General features: G+C 43.9%; 1 protein-coding gene across 1 annotated transcript; it reads left to right on the top strand.

Moving 5' to 3' along the window:
• Nucleotides 1-26,279, top strand: TMC4 (transmembrane channel like 4). Its single transcript, XM_075280193.1, has 16 exons — nt 1-103; nt 1,688-1,880; nt 5,933-6,081; nt 7,262-7,423; nt 10,394-10,473; nt 11,921-12,066; nt 14,004-14,151; nt 15,069-15,242; nt 17,354-17,511; nt 20,946-21,072; nt 21,308-21,405; nt 22,300-22,483; nt 22,593-22,723; nt 24,784-24,939; nt 25,048-25,126; nt 26,020-26,279. Exons 1-16 carry the CDS (start codon nt 49-51, stop codon nt 26,059-26,061), a joined length of 2,082 nt encoding a protein of 693 aa, XP_075136294.1. The 5' UTR covers nt 1-48; the 3' UTR covers nt 26,062-26,279.

Below are 26,279 nucleotides of genomic sequence, written 5' to 3'. Positions count from 1 at the left end.
TTCTTATTTCCTGACCTCACTGACCACCTCTATATATTTTCTTGAAACATGCAACATATTGAAGATGGGCTTTCGGATTACAATGCACATCCATTTGGGACAGGTAGGTGACGCTTCTAATTCGCTACTCAGACACAAATAGTTCATTTATCCAGGGTCCATTGGTCCTTACCCTATGGCTCTCTATTGTGTTACTACAGTTTTGAGCAAACTCTTGCACCATAGGTTAGAGACTATAGAGAAATGGTTTGACAGTATCTCGACAGCCCTTCTCTCCATTCGTACCTTAGAAGTGACTGCATGGTGCTGGTAGTGAAGGGAAAGCAGTTGTGGGGAATCTGACACTCCTTTGTAAGTCAGGAGTCACACATGCAGTTGTGAGGCAGGTTTTTCGAGTCATACAAAGTAGTTGGTATAAAGAAGAAAATGTTTGTTTTGTACCGTGTTAGCCAGTGGGTATGAAATATAAAAAAACAAAAAACTTGAGAGTCTTCAGTAGATGATACCTTTTTTAATGGCTAACTCATAATGATGACAGAATATAACGTTTCGAAGCTCTTTGGCTTCTTCTTCAGATATAACTCTATATATCTGAAGAAGAAGCCAAAAGAGCTTTGAAAAGTTATATTGTCATCATTATTAGTTAGCCATTAAAAAAGTTATCATCTACTGAAGACTCTCAAGTTTTGGTTTTTTTTATATACAAAGTAGTTGGGCAGATGGGTATTTTATTCCTTTCATTTCTAATCCATTCCTGCCACATACATTGCACTTATAAAGGCTCATGCACACGGTCATATTATTGATCTACGTTGTATAGATTATACATAATGACTCTGGTCTATGATGTTATACTATATACTCCTGTGCCTCTTATGTTATATGTATGAATTTTAAAGACAAAGTGGAATGTTCCACTGAATATTATTATATTATAGAGGTATGATAGTATAAAATAAACAATTTTCACCTGTTAAATCCCCTATGAGTCTCTCAACCATGATGTCTCATATATCAGTCCCATGACCACTGCCGTCAGTCATCAGCCCTATAGGTCCCATGCTATTACATGCAAGCATCATCATTAAGGTCAGTAAGTGACTACAGCAGTCACATGAATGATGTACATCAGTGGCAGGCAACCTTCGGCACTCCAACTGTAGTAAAACTACAACTCCCAGCATGCATACTTGCTATGCTGTTCTTTGAACTCCCATGGAAGTGAATGGAGCATGTTGGGAGTTGTAGTTGCACACAGCAGCTGGAGTGCCGAAGGTTGTTGACCCCTAATGTACATGATGATATTACATGAGCAGAAATTTACCTATGTTGTGAATTTTATACATGCAGGGTGCAAATTTATGACATGAAACAGGCAGGAAATCTGCAACATTTTTACAATAAACCTGTAACACTTTTTTTTTTTCTTAACTTTTCTAAAGTAGCGCGGAATACATAGGGATTTTTTCATTCAGCTTAAGGCATATCTAACTCAGACAGGAAAAAGGGCCAATATTGCTAGCAAGTTTTGAAATCAATCAGAGGCATGGTCAGAAAATGCCCCGTAAACCAGTGCCAAAAAAATAAATAAATCATTGTCTCTGTGTGAAGATACCCTATCAGTATGGTCATGTAGTAATTGTAGGAATGGAAAACAATAACTATTATATACGTTTCTAATTGACAGAAAAAATGTGGCGGACTAATGAGTTGCCGGAATCAAATGTACGTTACCGAGGTCATGAAGGGCAGATAGAGTCTGAAACTTTACCCCCAAGGAACAGTATTCTTGAAGACAACTGGGTGGATTTGTGGCTAGAGGATGAAAACAGGCCAATAAAAGAGTTATACTGCTCTATGCAGAGGAAAAGAGAAATTAGGTAACCTTTCTATTCATGGTTTTATCAAAAAGATTTTTTTTACTGCTCCAATAATGTCTTGTACAATATCATTCTACTGTTTTCTGTCTACAGCTCCTGCACAGACATATGTGTCTCTCTGCTTTCAGGCTACAAACAAACCATTATAGTCTGATCCTCCACTGTCTTCTGTCTGACCCCTGCTATGTGTTAAGCTTCTGGATTTCAAGCATCGCTATAATTGTAAAACAACTTTTCATATATGAATACAGTACATCTGAATATAAGAAACTTTATGATATATCTTAGTAAAGAAATTGTTTCCTCTGCTACTTATCAAGCTGCTCTGCATCTTCACTCAATCTGTTTATATAAGATAGTCCTTTAACAGTCCCACCATGGGGAAATTCAGTGTGTTACAGCAGCATGGATAATACAGTAATATAATTCACGAAAGAATACATACAAGCACAGAAAAGCAGATAGAAAAGATACTAGGAGTCATAGCAACTAGGAAGAAAAAAGAAAGACTCAGGATTAGAGATGAGCGAACGGCGTTCGATCGAATTGATATTCGATTGAATATCAGGCCGTTCGAGGTGTTTGATTCCAATCGAACACCAGGTGGCAAACTCACTAAAAATTCGATTCCCCTCCCACCTTCCCTGGCACGTTTTTTTGCACCAATAACTGCGCAGGGGAGGTGGGACAGGAACTACGACAACGGTGGCAGTTAAAAAAATTGAAAAAACCCATTGGCTGCCAAAAAAATGTGACCTCCAATTTAGACGAATGGTGAATTTACCATTCGTTTAATTTGGAGCAGCGAACTATATGAATGTGAGACAGGGACAGATCTACAGGCAGGGTTAGCTAGGGATAACCTTTATTTAGGGGGGAATGTCACTCACCTAGCTCTTTGGGGCTCTATCTTGTCAGGATCCCTGTCAGCTTGTGATATGCGCGAGCTGACATTTTGGCACGGAACTACTAAAGGAATGCCTCAGCTGAGCGTGTTAGTACTACTAAGGAATAGCCGTGATGAGTGTGCAGTATGGGACAATACAATGCGAGATTATCCTATCCACTACACAGCATGTACCCCACGCTGTGTAGTGATTAACCCCCTCCCCCCACCCCCACCGGTGTCCGCTTACCTGCAGCACCCTGCTCTTGGTCCACTTCGGTCCATGGTCCCGGTTTCAGAGCGCCCTGCCACCCTCTCCCCGACTATTATTATAGAGAAGGCGGGGCTTAGGAGAGTGTGGGTGGGGAGTCTCCCTGCCCACACTCTCCTAAGCCCCGTCTTCTCTATAATACTAGTTGGGAGAGGGGCGGGGCTTAGGAGAGTGTGGGCGGGAGACGTACCACGCCCAGTACCCGCCCACACTCTCCTAAGCCCCGCCTTCTCTATAATAATAGTCGGGAGAGAAGGGCAGGGCGCTCTGAGACTGGGACCATAGACCGAACTGGACCAAGAACAAAGAGCCGCAGGTAATCGGACACCAGGGAGGGAGGGGGTTAATCACTACACAGCGTGGGGTCCAACAATTTTTGGACTACATTCTGTGTAGTGTATAGGATCATCTTTAAAATCCCAGCTCTGCTTCATCGTCCACTTAATACTGCACACTCAGCTCAACCATTCCAGATGTAGAAGAGCTGGACTGCTAACATCAGCCAGCTCTGCACTACACCCAACCATCCCTCCATCTACTCCTCCTGTCACACACATCTCGTATGTAGCAAAGCTCAGCACACACTCAGCTCTACTACATCTCTACAACAGAGTGTATAGATGTAGCAGAGCTGAGTGTGTGCTGAGTTCTGTTACACCAGAGATGTGTGTGACAGGAGGAGGAGCTGGAGGGATGGTTGGGTGTAGTGCAGAGCTCTTTCATCTCCGGTGTCCGGAGTAGCTGGGCTAACCGCACGGGCTCTGCTATATCTCGCTATAGAAATGCATTGACCAGCGTTGATTGGCCACTGTACGGGCATTCAGCCAATCAACGCTTTTCAATACATTCCTATGGGAAAAAGTCAGCTCCGGCATATCGCAAGCTAACGGGGATCCCGACATAATAAAGGTACTTCATGCCCCCAGGCATGCTTCCCCTGCTGTCCCAGTTGCTTTCCAGGGTGTTGGCATCATTTCCTGGGGTGTCTTAGTGGACTTGGTGACTCTCCTGAGTCGAATGGTGGGATCTCCTGTAGTGAAGCATTTTCTCCTATAGACTATAATGGGCTTCGATATTCATTCGATTAGTCAAATATTGAGATGCTATTCGTAACGAATATCGAATCTTGAACATTTTACTGTTCGCTCATCTCTACTCAGGATCATTTATTTCTCTGTGCGGAGTGATCTCCGATTAGCCTGATGTTGATTATACAGACTGACCACGGTTAGGACCTCCGATAGCGCTCCTTCTCACACTTGGGGTGAAGCAGTCGGTCACTCACAGTACTGCCCAGTGTTATCACGGTTTCATTCATGGGGTGGGATTTGTTCTCCCGCATGGAGGTCACCACGGACAGTATCCTTCTGTCACCCACCACCTGCACTGAGTTCAGGGGGCTCCCTAGGACAGAGCTGGCCCTTCTGATCAGCCTGTCAAGTCTATTTCTCTCCCTGGCTGGTATGCTACTCCCCCAGCAGGCCACACCGAGAAGATGGCTGATGCTACCACAGAGTTGAATTTGTCTCTTATTCACCTCATAGTCAATAGATAGGGGAGGAGGAGGCAGTTTACTGATTTATTACCACATTCTATGCAATGGTAGTCTAACTATGAAACATAGCAGTGTCAGGAGCATTCTCTGTCATTCACACCTATATGGTGGTTTCTCCCCAAGGAGTGACGATACCCCCATTCACAGCATAGCACAGTATCTCTTTTCCAGCAATCTCCTCCTCCTTTCTCCCCTCTCACAGACTTCTATGTAAAAAGTAATGTAAGTTGGTAAATGGAGAAGGAAGCATGTTTCTTAACTAAGATATATTATTTAATACTCTCTTATATTCATTTGTACTATTCATTTATGAAGTTATATGTATAATTGGATGCCGGGGCCATCAATTGTGCTAACCGTATTAATTTCTTTAGAGTTGGCAAATAGTTTTGCCCTATTGTGGCACAAATGTGATCAGTGACTGCAACTGTCTAGTATAGCTCTGTGATAGTCTGAACTAGTCCTCCGGTCTGGAAGAATAGATAGGATACTGCACTAACCCATCACAAGCTCACTAAGTAGCCATTGCACATAAGGCTTCATTCACATCTGTGCATAGATTTCCGTTCGGGGGGTCCGCTTGGAGAGGGGAACGGAATCCCCATACGCAGATGTGATCCTAGCCAAAGACCTGTTTCACCCAAGTGTATTACAGGTGCCATTTTGCCTCATATTACGTTCAAGTGTCTTTGCATTATGATATTGTCAGTTCGGGTCATTAGACCAGTGGTAGGGCTGGGAAACTCTACAGTAATACAGACAAAAATGTGTCTATAATACACTTGTGTGAAGCTGACTTAAGACTAAGGCCCCTCGTTGCGGAAACACAGCTTTTTTTGTTGCAGATTTTGCTGCATTTTTTTTTTTTTTTTTAGCCAAACACAGAAGTAGATTGAGCAAAAGATAGAAGTATAAGTACTTTCTATATATGTCCCATTCTTTCTGAAGCCTCTTGGCTTTGGCTCAAAAAAAAAAAAAAAAAAAAAAAAGCTGCATATTCGCAATGTGGGACTGAGTCCCCATGTTGCAGAAACACAGTTTCTTTTGTTGCAGATTTTGTTGCGGTGCTTTGAGCCTAAGCCAAGTATGGATACAAATGGAATGGGAGATATATAGGAAACTCTTATACTTCTACCTTCTGCTCAATCCACTCCTGGCTTTGGTTCAAAAACTGCAGCAAAATCTGCAACAAAAAAAGCTGCGTTTCTGCAGTGTGGGGCCTCAGCCTTAAGCTGATTTCTTCCACTCATGCAGAGTATCAAACAATAAAATATAAACCATCATTTTAATGCACAAGACCAGCAGTACAATCCATGAGTATACATATTTTTCTTATGAAGGCGAAAACAGGAGAGAAAAATTGCAAAGAAAACTGGACGGGAGTCCTGGAAGGAAGAAAGGGCAAGATCTTGGAGAAAATTTAAGGGTAAAATGTCAGGTGCTCTCCAACATCTGGTTCTGTGGAAAAAAACTCTACAAACTATTGGAGGTATGTCTATAATATACAGGTAATCCAAATCATAAGACCGGTGAATGTAATAATGACATGTAATTACATAGTGCTAATAATTCACCTAAAAAATGTAAATGTGGACTAACATGTAGGCACGGTGGCCAAACAGTTTCACTAACCTGGTCATGCCTATACTGAAGCTTTCTACTTCTTTGTCTTTCTGTTTGGTGGATGAGCTGCCTAGGAACCTGTACAAGACATAATATACAGAGATGGCAGATTTATTTGTGGTAGTCATTCCTGCAAGCTCTCTGGTAAAGTCCATTGTTGGGACAGTGACTACTCAACTGGTAGCTTGGCGAGGAATAACATCCAAACCCAGTACTTTGGCGTTTATTTCATCTTTAACAAAGGGGCTGGCTTTGACCATTGCTATGCATGTGAAAATTCAGGGCCCCTGAATTTGGATTTTGAAGACACCACAATAAAGCGTCACAATTTTATGTTTCTAACTTTGAACCTGAAATGTTTCTTTCTTCTTTCATACTACTGTAAAGCTTTGTCCCTACACCCTCTTGGAACATATTGCTCTGGGCCCCCTTGGCAATAGGCCCTCATGTATTGCCAAATGTTCAACCATTAAAATGAAAAACCTAGAATTTAGTCTTTTAGATTAAATGTTTTATGTGAATTATTTGAGGATTGCCCCCTAATACATTAGCAAAGCCGATTCTGCTGTAAAAGGCTATTGCCATTAAGAAATACCATTGCCATAAAGTGGTGTGATTGGTCTGCAACAATGTAACAAAGTAACATTGACATGAAGAAGAAGAACATGGCCAAGAGCGTCACATGGCATCCACCGGTTTGCCTTTTTCCCATACTACATCCTGGTACCATTTCTTCTCTAGGTAAGTGATTTCCATACACCCATTCATCCATGTAATGTAAAATACAATATGATCCTTCAGACCAGGCCACCTTCTTCCATTGCCACCTTCTTCCATTGCTTCATAGCTCAGTTCTTATTCTCATATACCCACTGAAAGTGATTTTGCAGAGGAACATGGACACTAACTGGTCTATAGTCATATTATCCGATATACAGCTGTGTGTTCTGACAACTTTCTATCATATCTAACATTATCTTCTTTACCCCTTTAAAGAAAACATTTTGGTCTTTCATGACTATGGTTTTTTCTTTTAATGTCTACAGGTCAGTTTGGAACTGGAATTCAATCTTACTTCAGCTTCTTAAGGTTTTTGGTGCTGATGAACTTGGTGACTTTTCTCCTTATTGCCGGATTTATTGTGATTCCCACCATTTCCTTTGATGAATTAGGTTTAAGCCAGGCCTTTAATAATGCTAACAAAAGTGGTGAGTTTCTGTGGTCTGCAAATCGGGTTTGCTAAATGAATATAACTAGAGATGAGCGAACACTAAAATGTTCGAGGTTCGAAATTCGATTCGAACAGCCGCTCACTGTTCGAGTGTTCGAATGGGTTTCGAACCCCATTATAGTCTATGGGGAACATAAACTCGTTAAGGGGGAAACCCAAATTCGTGTCTGGAGGGTCACCAAGTCCACTATGACACCACAGGAAATGATACCAACACCCGGGAATGACACTGGGACAGCAGGGGAAGCATGTCTGGGGGCATAAAAGTCACTTTATTTCATGGAAATCCCTGTCAGTTTGCGATTTTCGCAAGCTAACTTTTCCCCATAGAAATGCATTGGCCAGTGCTGATTGGCCAGAGTACGGAACTCGACCAATCAGCGCTGGCTCTGCTGGAGGAGGCGGAGTCTAAGATCGCTCCACACCAGTCTCCATTCAGGTCCGACCTTAGACTCCGCCTCCTCCGGCAGAGCCAGCGCTGATTGGCCGAAGGCTGGCCAATGCATTCCTATGTGAATGCAGAGACTTAGCAGTGCTGAGTCAGTTTTGCTCAACTACACATCTGATGCACACTCGGCACTGCTACATCAGATGTAGCAATCTGATGTAGCAGAGCCGAGGGTGCACTAGAACCCCTGTGCAAACTCAGTTCACGCTAATAGAATGCATTGGCCAGCGCTGATTGGCCAATGCATTCTATTAGCCCGATGAAGTAGAGCTGAATGTGTGTGTTAAGCACACACATTCAGCACTGCTTCATCACGCCAATACAATGCATTAGCCAGTGCTGATTGGCCAGAGTACGGAATTCGGCCAATCAGCGCTGGCTCTGCTGGAGGAGGCGGAGTCTAAGGTCGGACCTGAATGGAGACTGGTGTGGAGCGATCTTAGACTCCGCCTCCTCCAGCAGAGCCAGCGCTGATTGGCCGAATTCCGTACTCTGGCCAATCAGCGCTGGCCAATGCATTCTATTAGCCCGATGAAGTAGAGCTGAATGTGTGTGCTAAGCACACACATTCAGCACTGCTTCATCACGCCAATACAATGCATTAGCCAGTGTTGATTGGCCAGAGTACGGAATTCGGCCAATCAGCGCTGGCTCTGCTGGAGGAGGCGGAGTCTAAGGTCGGACCTGAATGGAGACTGGTGTGGAGCGATCTTAGACTCCGCCTCCTCCAGCAGAGCCAGCGCTGATTGGCCGAATTCCGTACTCTGGCCAATCAGCGCTGGCCAATGCATTATATTAGCCCGATGAAGTAGAGCTGAATGTGTGTGCTTAGCACACACATTCAGCTCTACTTCATCGGGCTAATAGAATGCATTGGCCAATCAGCGCTGGCCAATGCATTCTATTAGCTTGATGAAGCAGAGTGTGCACAAGGGTTCAAGCGCACCCTCGGCTCTGATGTAGCAGAGCCGAGGGTGCACAAGGGTTCAAGTGCACCCTCGGCTCTCCTACATCAGAGCCGAGGGTGCGCTTGAACCCTTGTGCAGCCTCAGCTCTGCTACATCAGAGCCGAGGGTGCGCTTGAACCCTTGTGCACACTCTGCTTCATCACGCTAATAGAATGCATTGGCCAGCACTGATTGGCCAGAGTACGGAATTCGGCCAATCAGCGCTGGCCAATGCATCCCTATGGGAAAAAGTTTATCTCACAAAAATCACAATTACACACCCGATAGAGCCCCAAAAAGTTATTTTTAATAACATTCCCCCCTAAATAAAGGTTATCCCTAGCTATCCCTGCCTGTACAGCTATCCCTGTCTCATAGTCACAAAGTTCACATTCTCATATGACCCGGATTTGAAATCCACTATTCGTCTAAAATGGAGGTCACCTGATTTCGGCAGCCAATGACTTTTTCCAATTTTTTTCAATGCCCCCAGTGTCGTAGTCCCTGTCCCACCTCCCCTGCGCTGTTATTGGTGCAAAAAAGGCGCCAGGGAAGGTGGGAGGGGAATCGAATTTTGGCGCACTTTACCACGCGGTGTTCGATTCGATTCGAACATGGCGAACACCCTGATATCCGATCGAACATGTGTTCGATAGAACACTGTTCGTTCATCTCTAAATATAACAAGTCCTTCATGATACAGAAAAATAGACATTCAAAGAGGCCCGGCCACATTAAAGATGCAGTCCATTCTGGAGGCAGCAGGTTATAGAGCAGGAGGAGATGAGCAGAATGATATATAGTTTTGTGGGAAATATTCAGTATAAATTGTTTTCAATGGATCTACGCCTCTGTGCATTCTGGGCTTAGGAGTTCAGTGAATGGTCCTACTGATAACTGACAGTTATCTCTGTGTGTACTCTGATACAGGAAAGGATAGCAGTCACGGAGTAGGACCGCCACAACTACCATTACAATAGCGCTATGCCCTTCCTGCTGTGAACCACCAGAAATGAATCGCTTCACCATTTATAAACACCAAACCTCCTGCCATAACAGCCGTGATTCTAGATTTGTTTACATTGATATTATTATACTTGCCATATATACACAGTATTGTAGTCAAATAAAGGTCTGCACGTAACTACTGGCACCAAGTGCGGCCTAATACAAAACATCAAACTGTATCCAGGCAAACATGACATTATGCAAATCTGCCATCTAAAGTCAGATAAAGCTATACTACACCATTGTAAAACAATGTGTAACCTTTAGTATCCAGCATGTGTTAATATGAAAGGGACTATCTGATACATTGTGAGATGATAAACTGAAGATGCATGACAAAGATTTAAGGAACACCACAGACAGCATCCTTATATAATGCATCAAGTCATAACATCATAGAAATTCTGCAGCTGGAGTGTCCCTGATATCTATGTTAATGCAGGGCCCCAGTGTGGCAGCACATTCAATATATCCAACCCAATATATAATAGACAACTTGTAATGATATAAGAGTGGTTTACATTATATTCTTTTGCCTTCATAGAAGAATGTATGAAGTACAATCCAAATCCACAAGGACTAGAGAGATATTATGTGTTTATCATGAACATCCTCATGGGAACGGTAAGCATGAAAATAAAAATGTATGGTATGACATAGTATATTTCTCATTTCTCAATCTTTAAAGGAAACCTGCCACCAGGTATGGGCCGGTAAACCAGCAGCATGTCCTTATGTTTAGCATGCCCTTACATATACCCCGTGGCGCTCTTCAGCAGTTTTTTAGGTTTGACTCTGTCAGAGTTCAGTTCCCATCCCTGGCGGCTCCCAGGGAATGCACAAAGCACAGCTGAAGCTGCAGCGTGTACATGATGCTTCACTGCGCACTGCCCAAGCACTGGGATCTGCCAGAAACTAAGTTTCGTTTGTGGCAGATTAAAATTTAACAACCTGACAAATAGGTTTGGGGTCTGAGGTTACCAGGTTTGGGTTCCTAAACCCAAGCAACATAAGGGTTTAATCCTTAAACCTGGCAAAGTTTCCCTTTAAAAGAATTGGGAATACATCACTACTTTCTTTCAGAAACAGCACCATTGTTACCCATAGACGATGCTTGGTATAACAACACAGTGACATTTGTTTGAATGGAACTAAGGCCTCATACACAAGAGCATGTGCACAGTCATTGTATTTACCCATTCAGTCCTGTATATGGAGCCGTGAGAAAAACTCAGTACAGGTCCTATGCTCACTAAGCTCAATTGAACAGCATGTTTCTCTTTGCATGTTTTGTGTGTAAACCACATGGACCCCATTATAGTCTATGCGGTCCGCGGTAACCACTGTTCTATGCGTATAGGTTTCCATTCAGGGGGTCCCCAAGAAACCCAAATGCAGATGTGAACTGGGCCTAAGTCCCAGATTGGCTTGTAGGAAATGTGGCAATGAGGCAGAGGGCATCTTCAGGAAAGTCTTATTTGGTTGGTGCAGACTAACCTAGGACGCAGAGTTTTAGGTATATTTCATTCTTCAACCTAAACACCTGCATGAAGCTATGAACCTTAAAGGGAACCTGTCTCTAGGAAAATGCAGGCAGTCTGTAAATAGCATGTGATAGGGCAGATGGAATGGTGGAAAATGATTCAATAACTTGTCATTTATTAATTGAAATCTCAGCGGGTTCTTTGCTACGGTATAAAGACAAGGAGGTGGTCCTATCAGTGATTGACAGCCTGCCCTCTATGACTGTGGCTGTCAATCACTAATAGGACCACTTCTTTGTCTTTACAACATAGAAGAGCAGAGACTTTAGTGAATAAATGATTTGTTATACTGAACCTTTTCCCAATAATCTCTATATAAATCAATATATCATATAATATGATGCCTGCACATTGCAATGCATTTCTCTGATGAAGAGGTTCCCTTTATTAGTTGCATATCAAGGTTGGGCCCTAAGTACAGTTTCCACTAGACAGTCGGCTCCGGACAAACAGACAGTAATATGACATACGTAAATGTGGAATTTTCCTCTCTGAGTTTCACTTTGTATACTTCTCTCTTCCTTCAGGGTTTCATGGAGCTCACTTATATGTTTTATGGTTTCTACAAGGACACATCTGTAAATTTTTCTGATTTTTCCTATAATATTCCTTTGGCCTATCTTGTAACTACCCTGGTTTACTTTCTTCTCAGTTTGTTGTGGACGGTGATCAGGTAAGAAAAGAAGCTGAAGTATTACACCAGTGTCGGGATAACAGATGCAGTTCTGAGCCAATAGTGAGAACCAGTACTAGATACACTGATCAAAATGCTTAATACGGCGCCGTGTGTCCAACACCCCTGGGCCGCACCAACTCCAACCCCACAATTGTGTTCACCAGAGCCCCAGATGGTGGTGATGGACTTGGCGGCACTGCTGAGCAGAGCAGTTTCAGGTCGGGAAATGCCAAACGCACAGCGCACCACAAATCACAGTAGAACCAGACACTGAGAACTCTTACCAGCAGATGTTTCGGGTAGCAGTGCAGGTCCAAGGAACCAGAAGGCCGCGACGGGTGGTCAGCAGGTGGCAGCAGAGAGTCAAGCATAGTTGTACGGTCCAGGTTCGTCAACAGGAAGATAGTGCAGTACAGTGGGGAAAAAGGGAAGGTCAGGCAGGCCGAGTCGTTAACAGGAAAGTACAAGCAAAGTACAAAATCGGTACTCAGGAAGAAGATAATAATACAATAATCAGGAGTTAAAGGCAAGGTCAGAGGTCAAGGCAAAGGGTCAGAGCACAGGCAGAAGAACACTTACTATCAGGAACCACAAGGAAACACTGAATAACCAGCGGCGGTCTGGAGCCAGAGCCACCCTTAAACAAGCTTTGGCCAGCCGCTGTAAGTCCCCTGTCTGGCTCAGGAGGAGACTGGTAACCCCCGCACATCACTGCGGAGGTTCTGGCCTGGGAAGCAGGGGAATCAGGAGTGCAGCAAGGAGAGGGCCAGCAGCCTCTGCACAGTGCTGTGGAGGCTCCGGTCCTACTCTCAACAACAAGAATGTTGTAAGGTCTAAGCTGCAACACCATACACAACCTGTGCACAAGATTGTAACTGTGACTTAAACACTAGAAAGAGTAGACACTTTTTTTTAGTAATCTTGGATAAACCCTTTAAAGAGGAACTTTCACCATCTACTACAAGTTCAGCCCTTAACATTTACATGCATTAACTCCAGGATAATTGGATTTCTTTCTCTAGCTCTCACCATTCCTGAGCAATAAGTTCTGTTACTTTTGGTACCTTATATGCTATTTAGACAAGAGCAGACAAGGGGTGTGATTCTGAGCTCTGACACTGGCTGCCTCTGATTGGAGCTCTGAATCACACCTCCTGCCTGACACCGCCCTTCTGACATAACAGAGCTTCTTAGCCATTCAAGCATCAAAACTAACTGCACTGATTGTTCAGGAATGATTGGAGCTAGAAAAAAATTTATGGAATCAGTGGAGCAGATATCAACAGATGCAAAGAACTGGGCTAAGTAGAGGTGGTGAAAGGTCATTTTACATTTTGTACAGGCCTGCAGGTTTTGCTGGATCTCTCCTGCAGGTAAAGTAAGCAAATTGATAATACAGTCGTTGATAATACATTGCTGTCTCTACAACTTATTATTACATTCATTAAATAAACTGCAGTGATGGGGATACGTGGCAGGGGCTTGTTCAGGCAGGACTAGAAGAGCTTCTCTATATCTAGTAATATATGTTGTGCTTGGATACACAAACCTTGTTATAAATTCGTCCGTTGTAGATCTGTAATATGGCACCCATAAAATTAATTGTACCCATTGTTTACTTCCATATTCCTCTAATTTTATATGCAACCCTGCAAAGATTATTCACCTGTAGATACAGAGTAATGCAGCTGAAATACTAGTTCTAAAACTAACCAAGATGATTGCTAAAGAACAGTGGGGGCTAGAGAAAAATTTCCTACTGCACTGGAAACAGTGGAGCAGCATCAATTGAAGGGTGCAATGAGTTGAAGATGGTGGGGGTGGTAAAGGTCCTACTTAAAGACCCCCAAGTCCCACAGTAGAGACACATTAGGTCTATGCTTGTGACAATGCCATGGACATGATAGTAATGTGTGATATGTTTATTTCTGCAGGTCGGTTCAAGGTTTCAAGCAGAGTTTGGTAACAGATGATTCATCGATGACGAATTACACAGATAAAGTGTTGGCAGGCTGGGATTTCTGCATTAGAGATGAAAAGATCATAAAGCTGAAGCAGAGAAGTATTCGATATGAGTTAAAGGTCAGATCTTCTAAATAAATCTCTTGTAATTTCCTTGTGCTGTCCTGTAATAGTTTATGATTGCACATGTCCCAATATGTCATACACCCCATCACCATTAGATTTGCAGCATACACTGTAGAAAATCCTGAACATTATATCATTGAATGTGGAATATGTGACATTAAGGAAGGTACAAACAGGATTAAAATAGAAAGAGTGAGTGGTTACCTGCGGTATTTGTGTCACTGTTTCAATCCAATTTACCTCTGCTGCCAGAGGAGTAACTTGAAGCTCCTGTTCTACAATGCAAAACCTGTCATGGGGCCCCTTACTATCTTGTGTCATTTAGAATACTAGTATACCTTATGTGACAGAGGGACCTTAGGGGCCCCCTCAGGGTCCAGGGCCTGATAGCTACTGCTACCACTGCACCCCCTATAGCTACACCCCTATCTGCTGCTGAGCATTTATCTCTTACATCACTTGTATGTATTTACTGATCACTCCTTGTTCTTAGCAGTTCACTTTTTGTATTGGTGACTACACTGTCTGTAGTCAATGGTAGTTTCTCATAGAAATCTATAAAGAGAGGAAGAGGAGGGAGGGGCAGAGTGAGAGACAAGAGAAACAAAAGCACTGACATAGAAACACAGAAAGCTGCAGCTACATAGTAAGTTTCTGGCTTATTCCAAGTGCTTTATTTACATCAGTACAGATAATTACTGTATTATAATGTCCTCTACAATGCTCCTGTGTGTGAGTGCCAGGTTCTAGACCATCATCTATGAGTCAGGGACAGCCTCATCTGGTAATGAATGGGCAATAGCCTAATACAACTTTTTCCCTGTTGAAGATGGTGACAGATGGCACTCAAAACAGTTCTTAATTTCATACACTGTATCTTTCTTTATTAACTATGTCAATGGTTTATCCAGGTTGATCTTGAAGAGGAGAAAATGAAGTATCTCCATGCCCAGCGCACTATGCGTCAAAGAATTGGGATTTACTCTCTACGAATCTTCCTCAATTTCATTGTGATTGGCCTCCTATGTGGAGCATTCTATTGCATTTCCCGCTCTACAGAAGAGTCACAGAAACTGCTTAAATTGGTGAGAATTGACATATAATACTCCTGCTGAGATTCTTGATCATTTCCTAGAATAAAGAAGAATTAGTATAATGTGATAAGGAGGACTGAGAGCGTGACATAGCTACTGTGAAATGCATTGATGCTTATGTGCCGAATGTGGAAACATCAAATAGAAAAAGCTTCTATGACATTTTAATACAAGGCCTTAGTAAAGATTGAATGCTGTTCAATTAATGCTTAAAGATGTGTTGGAAAAAAAAGAACAAAAAAGAGGCAGCGCACCTCACTGGATAGTACAGTCATGGCCAAAAGTTTTGAGAATGATATAAATATTAATTTTTACAAAGTCTACTGCTTCAGTTTTTCTAATGGCAATTTGCATATACTCCAGAATGTTATAAAGAGTGATCAGCTTAGCAGCAATTACTTGCAAAGTCAATATTTGCCTAGAAAATGAACTTTATCCCCCAAAACACATTTCAACATCATTGCAGCCCTGCCTTAAAAGGACCAGCTAACATCGTTTCAGTGATTGCTCCATTAACACAGGTGTGGGTGTTGATGAGGACAGGGCTGGAGCTCAATCTGTCATGATTAAGTAAGAATGACACCACTGGACACTTTAAAAGGAGGCTGGTGCTTGGCATCATTGTTTCTCTTCTGTTAACCATGGTTATCTCTAAAGAAACACGTGCAGTCATCATTGCACTGCACAAAAATGGCCTAACAGGGAAGAGTATCGCAGCTAGAAAGATTGTACCTCAATCAACAATCTATCGCATCATCAAGAACTTCAAGGAGAGAGGTTCCATTGTTGGCAAAAAGGCTCCAGGGCGCCCAAGAAAGACCAGCAAGCACCAGGACCGTCTCTTAAAAGTGTTTTAGCTGCGGGATTGGGCTACCAGCAGTGAGGAGCTTGCTCAGGAATGGCAGCAGGCAGGTGTGAGTACATCTGCACGTACTGTGAGGCGGAGACTCTTGGAGCATGGCCTGGTCTCAAGGAGGGCAGCAAAGAAGCCACTTCTCTCCAGAAAAAAACATCAGGGACAGACTGATATTCTGCAAAAGGTACAGGGAGTGGACTGCTGAGGACTGGGGTAAAGTCATTTTCTCTGATGAATCCCCTTTTCGATTGTTTGGGACATCTGGAAAACAGCTAATTCGGAGAAGACGAGGTGAGCGCTACCACCAGTCTTGTCTCATGCCGACTGTAAAGCATCCTGAAACCATTCATGAGTGGGGTTGCTTCTCAGCCAAGGGAATCGACTCTCTCATAGTCTTGCCTAAAAACACAGCCATGAATAAAGAATGGTACCAGAATGTCCTCCAAGATCAACTTCTCCCAACCGCCCAAGAGCAGTTTGGCAATCAACAATGCATTTTCCAGCATGATGGAGCACCTTGCCATAAAGCAAAGGTGATAACTAAATGGCTCAGGGAACAAAACATAGAGATTTTGGGTCCATGGCCTGGAAACTCCCCAGATCTTAATCCCATTGAGAACTTGTGGTCAATCATCAAGAGACGGGTGGACAAACAAAAACCTACAAATTCTGACAAAATGCAAGCATTGATTGTGCAAGAATGGACTGCTATCATTCAGGATTTGGTCCAGAAGTTAATTGAGAGCATGCCAGGGAGAATTGCAGAGGTCCTGAAGAAGAAGGGTCAACACTGCAAATATTGACTTGCTGCATTAACTCGTTCTGTCAATATAAGCTTTTGTTACTCATAATATGATTGCAATTATATTTCTGTATGTGATAAAAACATCTATCAAACACACATAAAAACCAGAGGGCAGCAGATCATGTGAAAATATAATACTTGTGTCATTCTCAAAACTTTTGGCCATGACTGTATGTCACTTGGGAACTGAGCAGATAAGCCCAGTGGCCATAGAAACACAGTGTCAATGAATGAAGTGAATAAATTAAGATAGCGGCCAAACAAAGCAGTTCTGATAAAGCAATGCATTTAGGAAAAGTCTTAAATCCACATAAACTAGCAGTATAGATAGGATGCTTTTCATGGGACAACCCCTTTAAGAAGTTTGTATATAAAAGCAAAGCAAAATGTATTAAGAAATTCTGTAATTGGTTAATACTGTATATTGTGTGTATTTTATAGGATTCAGTGAAGGGTAATTTCATCCTGGAACTGCTGGCTGGATATCTGCCTTCAATCGTTATCACTGCCGCCAACTTCCTTCTGCCAATGTTATTCAATATCTGCATCAAGTGGGAGAAATACACCCTTAGTGTGGAAATTAGGTTGACACTAGTGAGGTCTGTATAGGAATAAATACCTGCTAGACCATAGTTGTTCAGATAATTATTGCCTATTTACCTGTACTGAGGAACGTTACGCCACATTGAATGCACTTAGGCACGCAAAGATTGGCTTCTGGCAGCTCCCTTTGCAATTGCTGACCAGTGACGTCCCAGATGTGTTCAATGGGAGAGAAGTCCTGAGGTGCTGCAGGCCATGGTAGCAAATTTAAGCCACGCAGGCTGCTCACAGTACACTGAGCAATATGTCACCTGGCATTGTACTGTAGAGAAATGGCCGTACCATTGTTTCTGTGTCCAATCCAATGTAACACCGACAGGGCCGCCGATAGGGCAGTACTACTGGTACTGGCGTCAGGGGCCCGGCCAAATTGAAAAATGGGGGGCCCGGTTTTGGCCCGCCACCGTGTGCCGGCCCCCTGGCGCCCGTAGCAGTCATTGTGTATGTCCTATTTCAACTCAGATCTGCATCCAGAGGACGCAGATCTGAGTTGAAGACATACGCGGCTGAAGCAAGGAGCTGACACAGGTCAGCTTATCGCTTCGCCGCTGCGCGCCTCTCTCCCTGACACATATGCGGCTGAAGCGAGGAGCTGACCTGTGTCAGCTCCTCGCTTCGCCGCTGCCGCTGCTACTGGCTTGTAGACGCGATGTGATCACATCGCGTCTAAAAACCAGTAGCCGGCGGCGAAGCGAGGAGCTGACACAGGTCAGCTCCTTGCTTCGCCGCTGCGTGCCTCTCTCGCTGTCACATATGCGGCTGAAGCGAGGAGCTGACCTGTGTCAGCTCCTTGCTTCGCCGCCTCCGCTACTGGCTTGTAGACGCGATGTGATGACGTCACATCGCGTCTATAACTGTGCGCCAGTGTGAGAGAGAGGCGCGCAGAGAGCTGCGAGGGAACGAAGGAGAAGGTAAGTCAGTCAGTGTAATGTGGAACGTGAAACTGGGGGCAGAGAGAGGACGGCATGACACTGGGGGCAGAGATGGAGAGGACGACATGACAATGGGGGCAGAGATGGAGGGGACATGAATATGGGGACAGAGATGGAGGGGACATGAATATGGGGGCAGAGATGGAGAGGATGGCATGACAATGGGGGCAGAGATGGAGGGACATGAATATGGGGGCAGAGATGGAGGGGACATGAATATGGGGGCAGAGATGGAGAGGGTGGCATGACAATGGGGGCAGAGATGGAGGGGACATGAATATGGGGACAGAGATGGAGGGGACATGAATATGGGGGCAGAGATGGAGGGCATGAATCTTGGGGTAGAGATGGAGGGGACATGAAACTGGGGGAAGAGATGGAGGGGGGAACATGAAACTGGCGGCAGAAATGGATGGGCGGACATGAATCTGGGGGCAGAGATTGGGTGGGAGACATGAAACTGGGTGCAGATGAAGGGTGTATATGAAGCTGGGGGAGAGATAGAGGGGGGACATATAATGTACGGGTGACTGTAGGAGGATTATACTGTGTGCGGGCACATGAAAAATTAATGAGAATGGGTGGAGTCAACATAACGGTGGGTGGGGCTAAATTTGCCGGGGCACACATTTTGTCCCTCTTTTGGTTCTTCAAAAGTTGGGAGGTATGGGTACAGGGGGCAGTGGAAAGATGTTAGAAGGTGGACGGGGGGGGGGGGGGGGAGGGGGATTGTTGGGACATCGGGTGTGCGGCACTGCGGAGAGGGAACTGGGGGCAATAATATATAATATATAAGTTTTTAGCTGGAGAACTACAAAGCACACAAGACCTCCAAAGCTATATGTGCTTTGTATTAATAATGATGTAGGCGGCTATGCTACTAGCATAGCAGCCTGTTTGGGGGTGGGACTTTCACTTTAAAGGAGTATTCACGTTGCGTTTTTGGCCTCCCTTGCCGGGTTACATTGGTAACCAGTCACAATCAGCTCCCCACTTATCCCTGCACGGAGAACTGCAGGCCCCCTTTTTTTTTAATGGCCAGTTCTTCGTGCAGGGATAAGTTGACAGCTGATTCTGACTGGTTACCAACGTATCCCGGCAAGGGAGGCCAAAAACGCAATGTGAATAAGCCCTGAGGATTTATTAAGAGGGCTCTTATAGATGGTGTTGGCCCTCTATAGGCGCTGTCACACGTAGCAGATTGTACCTGCAAATAGAATCTGATGAAGCCTTGTAATGCTGCTAAATAAAGGGAAATGTAATACAGAATTGGTATGTCATAAAATAAAGTAGTTTTAAAATGGTGGCAGCCGGGGGGGGGGGGGCAGATACTTAGGCTGTATGGGGCCCCAAAATTCCTGATGGCGGCCCTGAACACCGAGCTGTTAATGTACCTGAAATAGAGACTAGAGGCGTCTGGTTACTGTACTTCATGTCACCCCACACCATAATCCTGGCCTCTTCATGGCATTGACCACATGGCTAATCACTGGCGGACACTTTTGTCTGAAACAAAAGCTGGACTCATCGCTAAAGTGGATAGAGCAATTCAGCCTCCATTGCTGTCTTGCTGTACACAAAGGTAGCTTTTGAGAGCAGTAGAGTGACGTCAATAGAACACTTGTAGCTGGCCATCTGGCACATAGCCCAATGCCATTGATGGTTTGTGTTGACAATGTTTGCCACTCTAGACTTGGGATATGACATTGAATTTCACTTGCAGTACAGAATGGACCACTACGCACCATTATTCTGATCAGAAGAACAGTACTTACAGAGGTTTGCCCCCACGCACCTCTTGCTGTCTTGCTAGCTCATTGTTGTTCTTCCAAAAACTGAGGCACACAACGTTGAGCAGTGTTCCCATCTCTGACTAGGCTCGTAACAATTTCACGGAGAGATAAACTTTGCGTGTCAAAGCAAAGAAACACCTGCTATTTCTCGATTTGTGTAACCATATTGCTTTTCCTTCTTGATGATCCATTCTCAGTGTTGAGGAGTGTACTATTGGGGTGTATGCTGGTTAGTATTTACCAGCATTCTGGTCTGGCCCACTGGCTGTTATTTCTTTTTGGCACACAACACATTTTGCTGCTGCTACATTAAACATGGCCCCTGTATTATACAGAAAAACCTGTTTTCATTCATTTCTTTCAGAACAGGTAGGGCTCACTAAATAATGCACATACGCAATCCTGAATTTTTTATTATATTATTTTCTTCATAAGTCTGTTTATGGCTAAGTTCCAGTATATTCTTGCTCCGGCCTCCTGACAGTACTGAGCCTAAATATATCAGGAACCAAAGATAATAGCATTGACTGCTCGGGAATAGTGGGGGCTAGAGAAAAAATTCTATCTGTGCCAGAATAAGTGGAGCAGCAACCTACACAGAGATAGAATAGAACAATAAGATTGTGACCATGTCATGACCTCCGTTATAGCATCCAGCATTCAGGATAACGCACTGGAATTCTATCTCACATTCTTTCTTTACAGGTGTGTATTTCTCCGGCTGGCCAGTCTGGGAATGCTGCTCTACTCTCTATGGAGCAATATCACTTGTGCAGATACAGAAGACAAATCAGCTTGTAACCTGTGTGGATACAATTATAAGGAGAACAGGGTAATATTGAAATTGGTTCCCACCTATTCTGCGCATTTTGCCATTTAAAAAAACAACAACAAAACAGCAAGCTAAGGGAAGGGATCATCTGATTTATTTATTTTTAAAAAATATTGAAATCAATATGGCAACTCTAACATCCATTGTTCTGCTCCTTAGACGGATCATAACAATAGATGAACAACCACAGTAGCCTTAAAGCTACAGCTTATGCATTTCTATCTTGTATTTGCAGTGCTGGGAGACACGCGTTGGTCAGGAGATGTATAAACTGCTGATCTTCGATTTCCTCACTGTCTTGGTGATGATACTACTGGTGGACTTCCCTAGAAAGTGAGAATAACCAGAATATTGTTTCATACATGTGTGCACAGTGTCTGTCTTGTAGAAGTAGATTTCTTTCACATGATATTTTTCCTATGCAATAAAGGGGAAGGACACACTTTATCATGTATTTTAAAGACTAAAGCATCAAACAGCTCACAATACCTGTGCGCAGCGCCGCACCTTTAATGAGGCAACCGCCTCAGGCGGCGCTATGCCGGTGCCCCGGGGGGAGCGGCATTTTTACTGACCTAAGCCAGTCCCGGACAAGCTGTCCTGGACTGGCTTAGCGCTACAGCAGCCCGGCAGGGGAAGCGAGCGGTTGTTTGGGGCAGCCCTGTGGACGCAGCGCTGCTTTAACTCTCACCTATTAGCAGCGCTGCTTCAGCGGCCACCCCTCATGCTTAGCAGAAAGCAGCTTGTCTCTCTGCCTGCTCTCTGCATGCTAACGCTGCCCCCTCCTCCCCACACGCGGGGTGACCTGGCCACGTAATCAGGCCCGCACCCGACATGTGCCGACGCGGTCTCCAGTCACAAGACCGCTGCGCAGGCTGAAGAGCAGAAGCAGGTAAACTTCTGTTGAAAAAATACAGTGATTTTTCAAGTATTTATCCCCTATCTACGGATAGGGGATAAATACTAGATTTATGATGATGATGATGGGGGGTTGGAGTGCTGGGGGGGGGGTGCTGGGGAAGGTGGGGGAGCTTTTGAATGTTTGTCTGGCCCTTCCTTGGGCTTGAGGACTGTTTTTTTTCCACCCACTTGTAATTCTTGCACTTGGGGGTTAAAAGGAGCACTCAAGTGCATGAATTGCAGTATTTTGTTTCTTTATTCTTTTCATGCATTTCTACATATATATGTGCCTTCTTCTCATATGTTATTCTCATAATGTTGTTTCAGGATTATGGTTGACCACTGTTCATGTAAGCCTATCCAGTTATGGGGTCAGCAGGAATTTATTGTCCCCCAGTTTGTGCTGGACATTATCTATGGGCAGACAGTTTGCTGGATAGGAACTTTTTTCTGTCCCTTGCTTCCTCTTCTCAACACAATAAAGTACTTCATTATATTCTATATGAAAAGGGTAAGATGGTTATACTTCCATTGTAGGGAAAAGTAAAAATGGAGGAAACAGTCAGTATTGTGCGGTGACAGGGAACCACTAATTACATCTACAATGTATGTCTCCATAGTTAACGCTATTCAGCAACTGCCGACCAGCCGATCGCACGTTTCGAGCATCCAGTGCAAACTTCTTTTTCCTGCTTGTGTTACTCCTTGGCCTTGCCATTTCTTGGGTGCCAGTCCTGTATAGTATATTCTCGTAAGTATTAGAATAAACATATATGTGATACTGCAATAGGTAGGTGTGATTATAAATGATTTACATAAAAGATCTGGGCCAATTTTTTTGTCTTAATTCTGTATAGAGAAAGTACTGATTGAAGTTACAGACTTTGGGTCCCTATGGTAACATTTATAGAGAACCTGTTAATAAAGCCACACAACACCTCATCTCCCAACCTAAGGGTGCATGCACACTACGTAACGCCGGGCGTGTATGAGAGCCGTACACGCCGGCGTTACAGCAGGGCTGCCGAACACTTCCCATTCACTTCAATGGGAGCGCTCGTAAACGCCGCTGTTACGAGCGCTCCCATTGAAGTGAATGGGAAGTGTTCGGCAGCCCTGCTGTAACGCCGGCGTGTACGGCTCTCATACACGCCCGGCGTTACGTAGTGTGCATGCACCCTCAGGGTGCATTCACACGGAGTAACGTGCCACGTGATGTGGCATGTATACGCCGTGTGAGATTTTGAGCGCCGTATACACTCCCATTGATTTCAATGGGAGCCTGGATCGTATACGCCGTAAAATCACGGCCGCAAAATAACGCAGCGTATACGAGACTAACTCCCATTGAAATCAATGGGAGCGTATACGGCATCAAAATCTCACACGGCGTATACGTGCCACATCACGCGGCACGTTACTCCGTGTGAATGCACCCAAGAATTTTAGTGTTTTGTTTATCCAAATCCATTCAGCTAAGTGGGCAGTAATAGTGCATAACATACAGCACATACAGTATAGACTATGGCAAATAGACCCTAATCTGTATAAAGACTAATGGGGTTTACTGCATATATTTGCGACAGCTAGCTGGACAACACCATTATGCTAAGGGTGGCAGTGCCTTTCAGATGCGTTAAGTCATTGGACTTTTCAGACCTGGTAACAGGTCCTCTTTAAGCTGGTGGTACAATTCTGATAGCTTGATATATGCAGTCGCACTCAAAACCTCTGAGGGTAAGGTGCATGCGGTCCGGTTGCTAACCACAAGCCAATTATAAAAGTATATTACTACACTCTTTATAGGATACTTGTGCAGGTTGTTTTTTTTACATAGAATAGAGTACACACTGTATGTGACATATGGGAATTGTGATTTGCGACTGTAGTCGCAACATTGGCCTTTCTTAAAGTTGCTCCATGAATAGAAATTGTGATTGCTGCACCAGGAGAGGAGAAGGTGGGGCAACACTGTGGCTCAGTGGTTAGCACTGCAGCCTTGCAGCGCTGGAGTCCTGGGTTTGAATCCCACCAGGAACAACATCTGCAAGGAGTTTGTATGTTCTCCCTGTATTTGCGTGGATTTCCTCCCATTCTACAAAAGACATACTGATAAGTGGAAAAAAATGTACATTGTGATCCCTATATGGGGCCCACAATCTACATTTAAAGGGATTCTACCATTAAAACTTTTCTTTTTTTTTGTGGATAAAACGTCAGAATAGCCTTTAGAAAGGCTATTCATCTCTTACCTTTAGACGTGCTCTCTGCTGCGCCTTTCCTTAGAAATACCGTTTTTTACCGGTATGCAAATGAGTTCTCTCGCAGTGATGGGGGCGGGCCCCAGCGCTCAAACAGTGATGAGGGCGTCGCCATCGGTGCCAGAGAATTGTCTCCAGCGCCGCCTCCTTCTTCGTCCGCAGCGTCTTCTTCGATGTCTTCTTCCAGCGCAGGCTCGTAACTTCTAGGCGTCGGGCCTTGAGCAGAGCAGACTGCGCAGGCGCACAGGCCACGGGAAAATGGCTGCTAACAATACTGTGCAAGCGGCCATTTTCCCGTGGATAAGACTGGATGGAAAAAAAGAAAAGGGCTCAACAGAAGTCCTTCTAGGCTCCATTATCAGCAATAGGAATTGTAAGTTTTAAAGGCTGAAATGTAAAGACTATGATAAAACATTTCTCATGGTTGTAGCTGAATATTTAGGAAATTCTGCCAAGGTGGCCATTACTCACCAAGTATCTCTTGTCAACTCGTATATATTGTAGTCCTGATCCATTGTGTTATGACATTAGACTGTATCTCTCTTTTCAGTATAAAACCATCGGCAGCCTGTGGTCCCTTTAGGACTCAGAATCTCATTTGGGATACTATATCCGAATCTCTTGAGACACTACCAACAGTTGCCAAGCAGTTCTTGAAGTTCATTGCCTCACAGGCATTTGCAATACCACTTTTCTTCGTTTCATGGTGAGATACATGAAGTCTTTGAAGTTGAAAAAAATAAGGATTGAAGTCACTATCATATTTCAGATTTTTCTGTAGCACCTAAAAGCATCATTATTTTCTCTCCTACAGCATTGTCATGTTCTACCTCATGGCACTTGGAAGTTCATACGGGAAACTGGTAAACAATCTCAAAAACCAACTGCAAATGGTAAGTGGAAGGACACAATGTACAGCATGGTATGTGTATGTATGGTGTCAAGGACAGACTAGTAAAGTGTCAATAAGAGTTTGTGATCTGATGTCCAGGGTGGCCAGAACTAGAAGCCAACACACTAATTTGGGTTTATAGGTTCTGCACACTCGTAGGTTGCTGAAGTGTTGGGGCAGCTAGTGCCATAAATGCTATATATCTGGCAACCAGGAAGGCCAAGGAAGTGTTACAAATTGGCGGAGACATTCCTAGGAAAGCCATGGTGTGTGCAAGCATTATCCTCCTACATAATGCCAGATGCATGAGCGGTAACAATGTGTGGCTGCAATTTGTCCTCCAGATATCACTGACCTGTTAAGTGTACCTCGTATGACTACTAGGCATGGCCAACTATCATATGCAATGGCTCTCAAGACCACACCAGCAGTGGTTCCTCCACAACAAGGGCAGGATTGAAATGCTGACAATGAAGCCACCATACTTGAACACAGCCATTGTCGGATCCCAAACAGAACCTGGATTTATCGCTAAAGACAATGAAGTTCCAATCCATACCAGTCCAAGTCATTCATTCGCAAAACCACTACTCATGAAGGCCTATGCCAGAGAATACCGTGGATATCAGTTATTCAGAGTAACAAGTGCGTGCGCGGCACCAGGATCAGGGAGCCAACATTAGTATATTGTTACCTGTCCCATTCCACCCTATCCATCGAGCCCTATCTGATACACTTCAGAGCTGATATTCATATCCATAAAAAGATTATCATCTCTGTGTTACTTCATCTACCTATGACCACAAAGATATGTTTCTGACCCTACACAATGCTATTATTGCCTGAGCAGGCTTCCCCATTACTTTATTAATAACTTTACATTTTTGTTTCTAGGAAAGAAGCAGAAAGATATTTCTGAATCAGACATATCAGTAAACACAGATTCAAGAATATCAATGAAGATTTACAAGTTTCAGGATTTTCCAACAAAAGTCTTCCTATAGGACATGAATTATAAATCTGTGGTTGTCCTGCCTCTGAGAAGACATGAATTGTATATAACACTATGGGATGCATGGACATCTGAGTGGCACATCCTCTGCTGTATGTGGACATGCCCATGGTGGAGCTTAGAGAAGGGCATGGCCACCGAA

This window comes from Leptodactylus fuscus, chromosome 6 (assembly GCF_031893055.1).
Source record: "Leptodactylus fuscus isolate aLepFus1 chromosome 6, aLepFus1.hap2, whole genome shotgun sequence".
NCBI classification, from domain to species: Eukaryota; Metazoa; Chordata; class Amphibia; order Anura; family Leptodactylidae; genus Leptodactylus; species Leptodactylus fuscus.
This window is presented reverse-complemented; position numbering and strand designations above follow the sequence as displayed.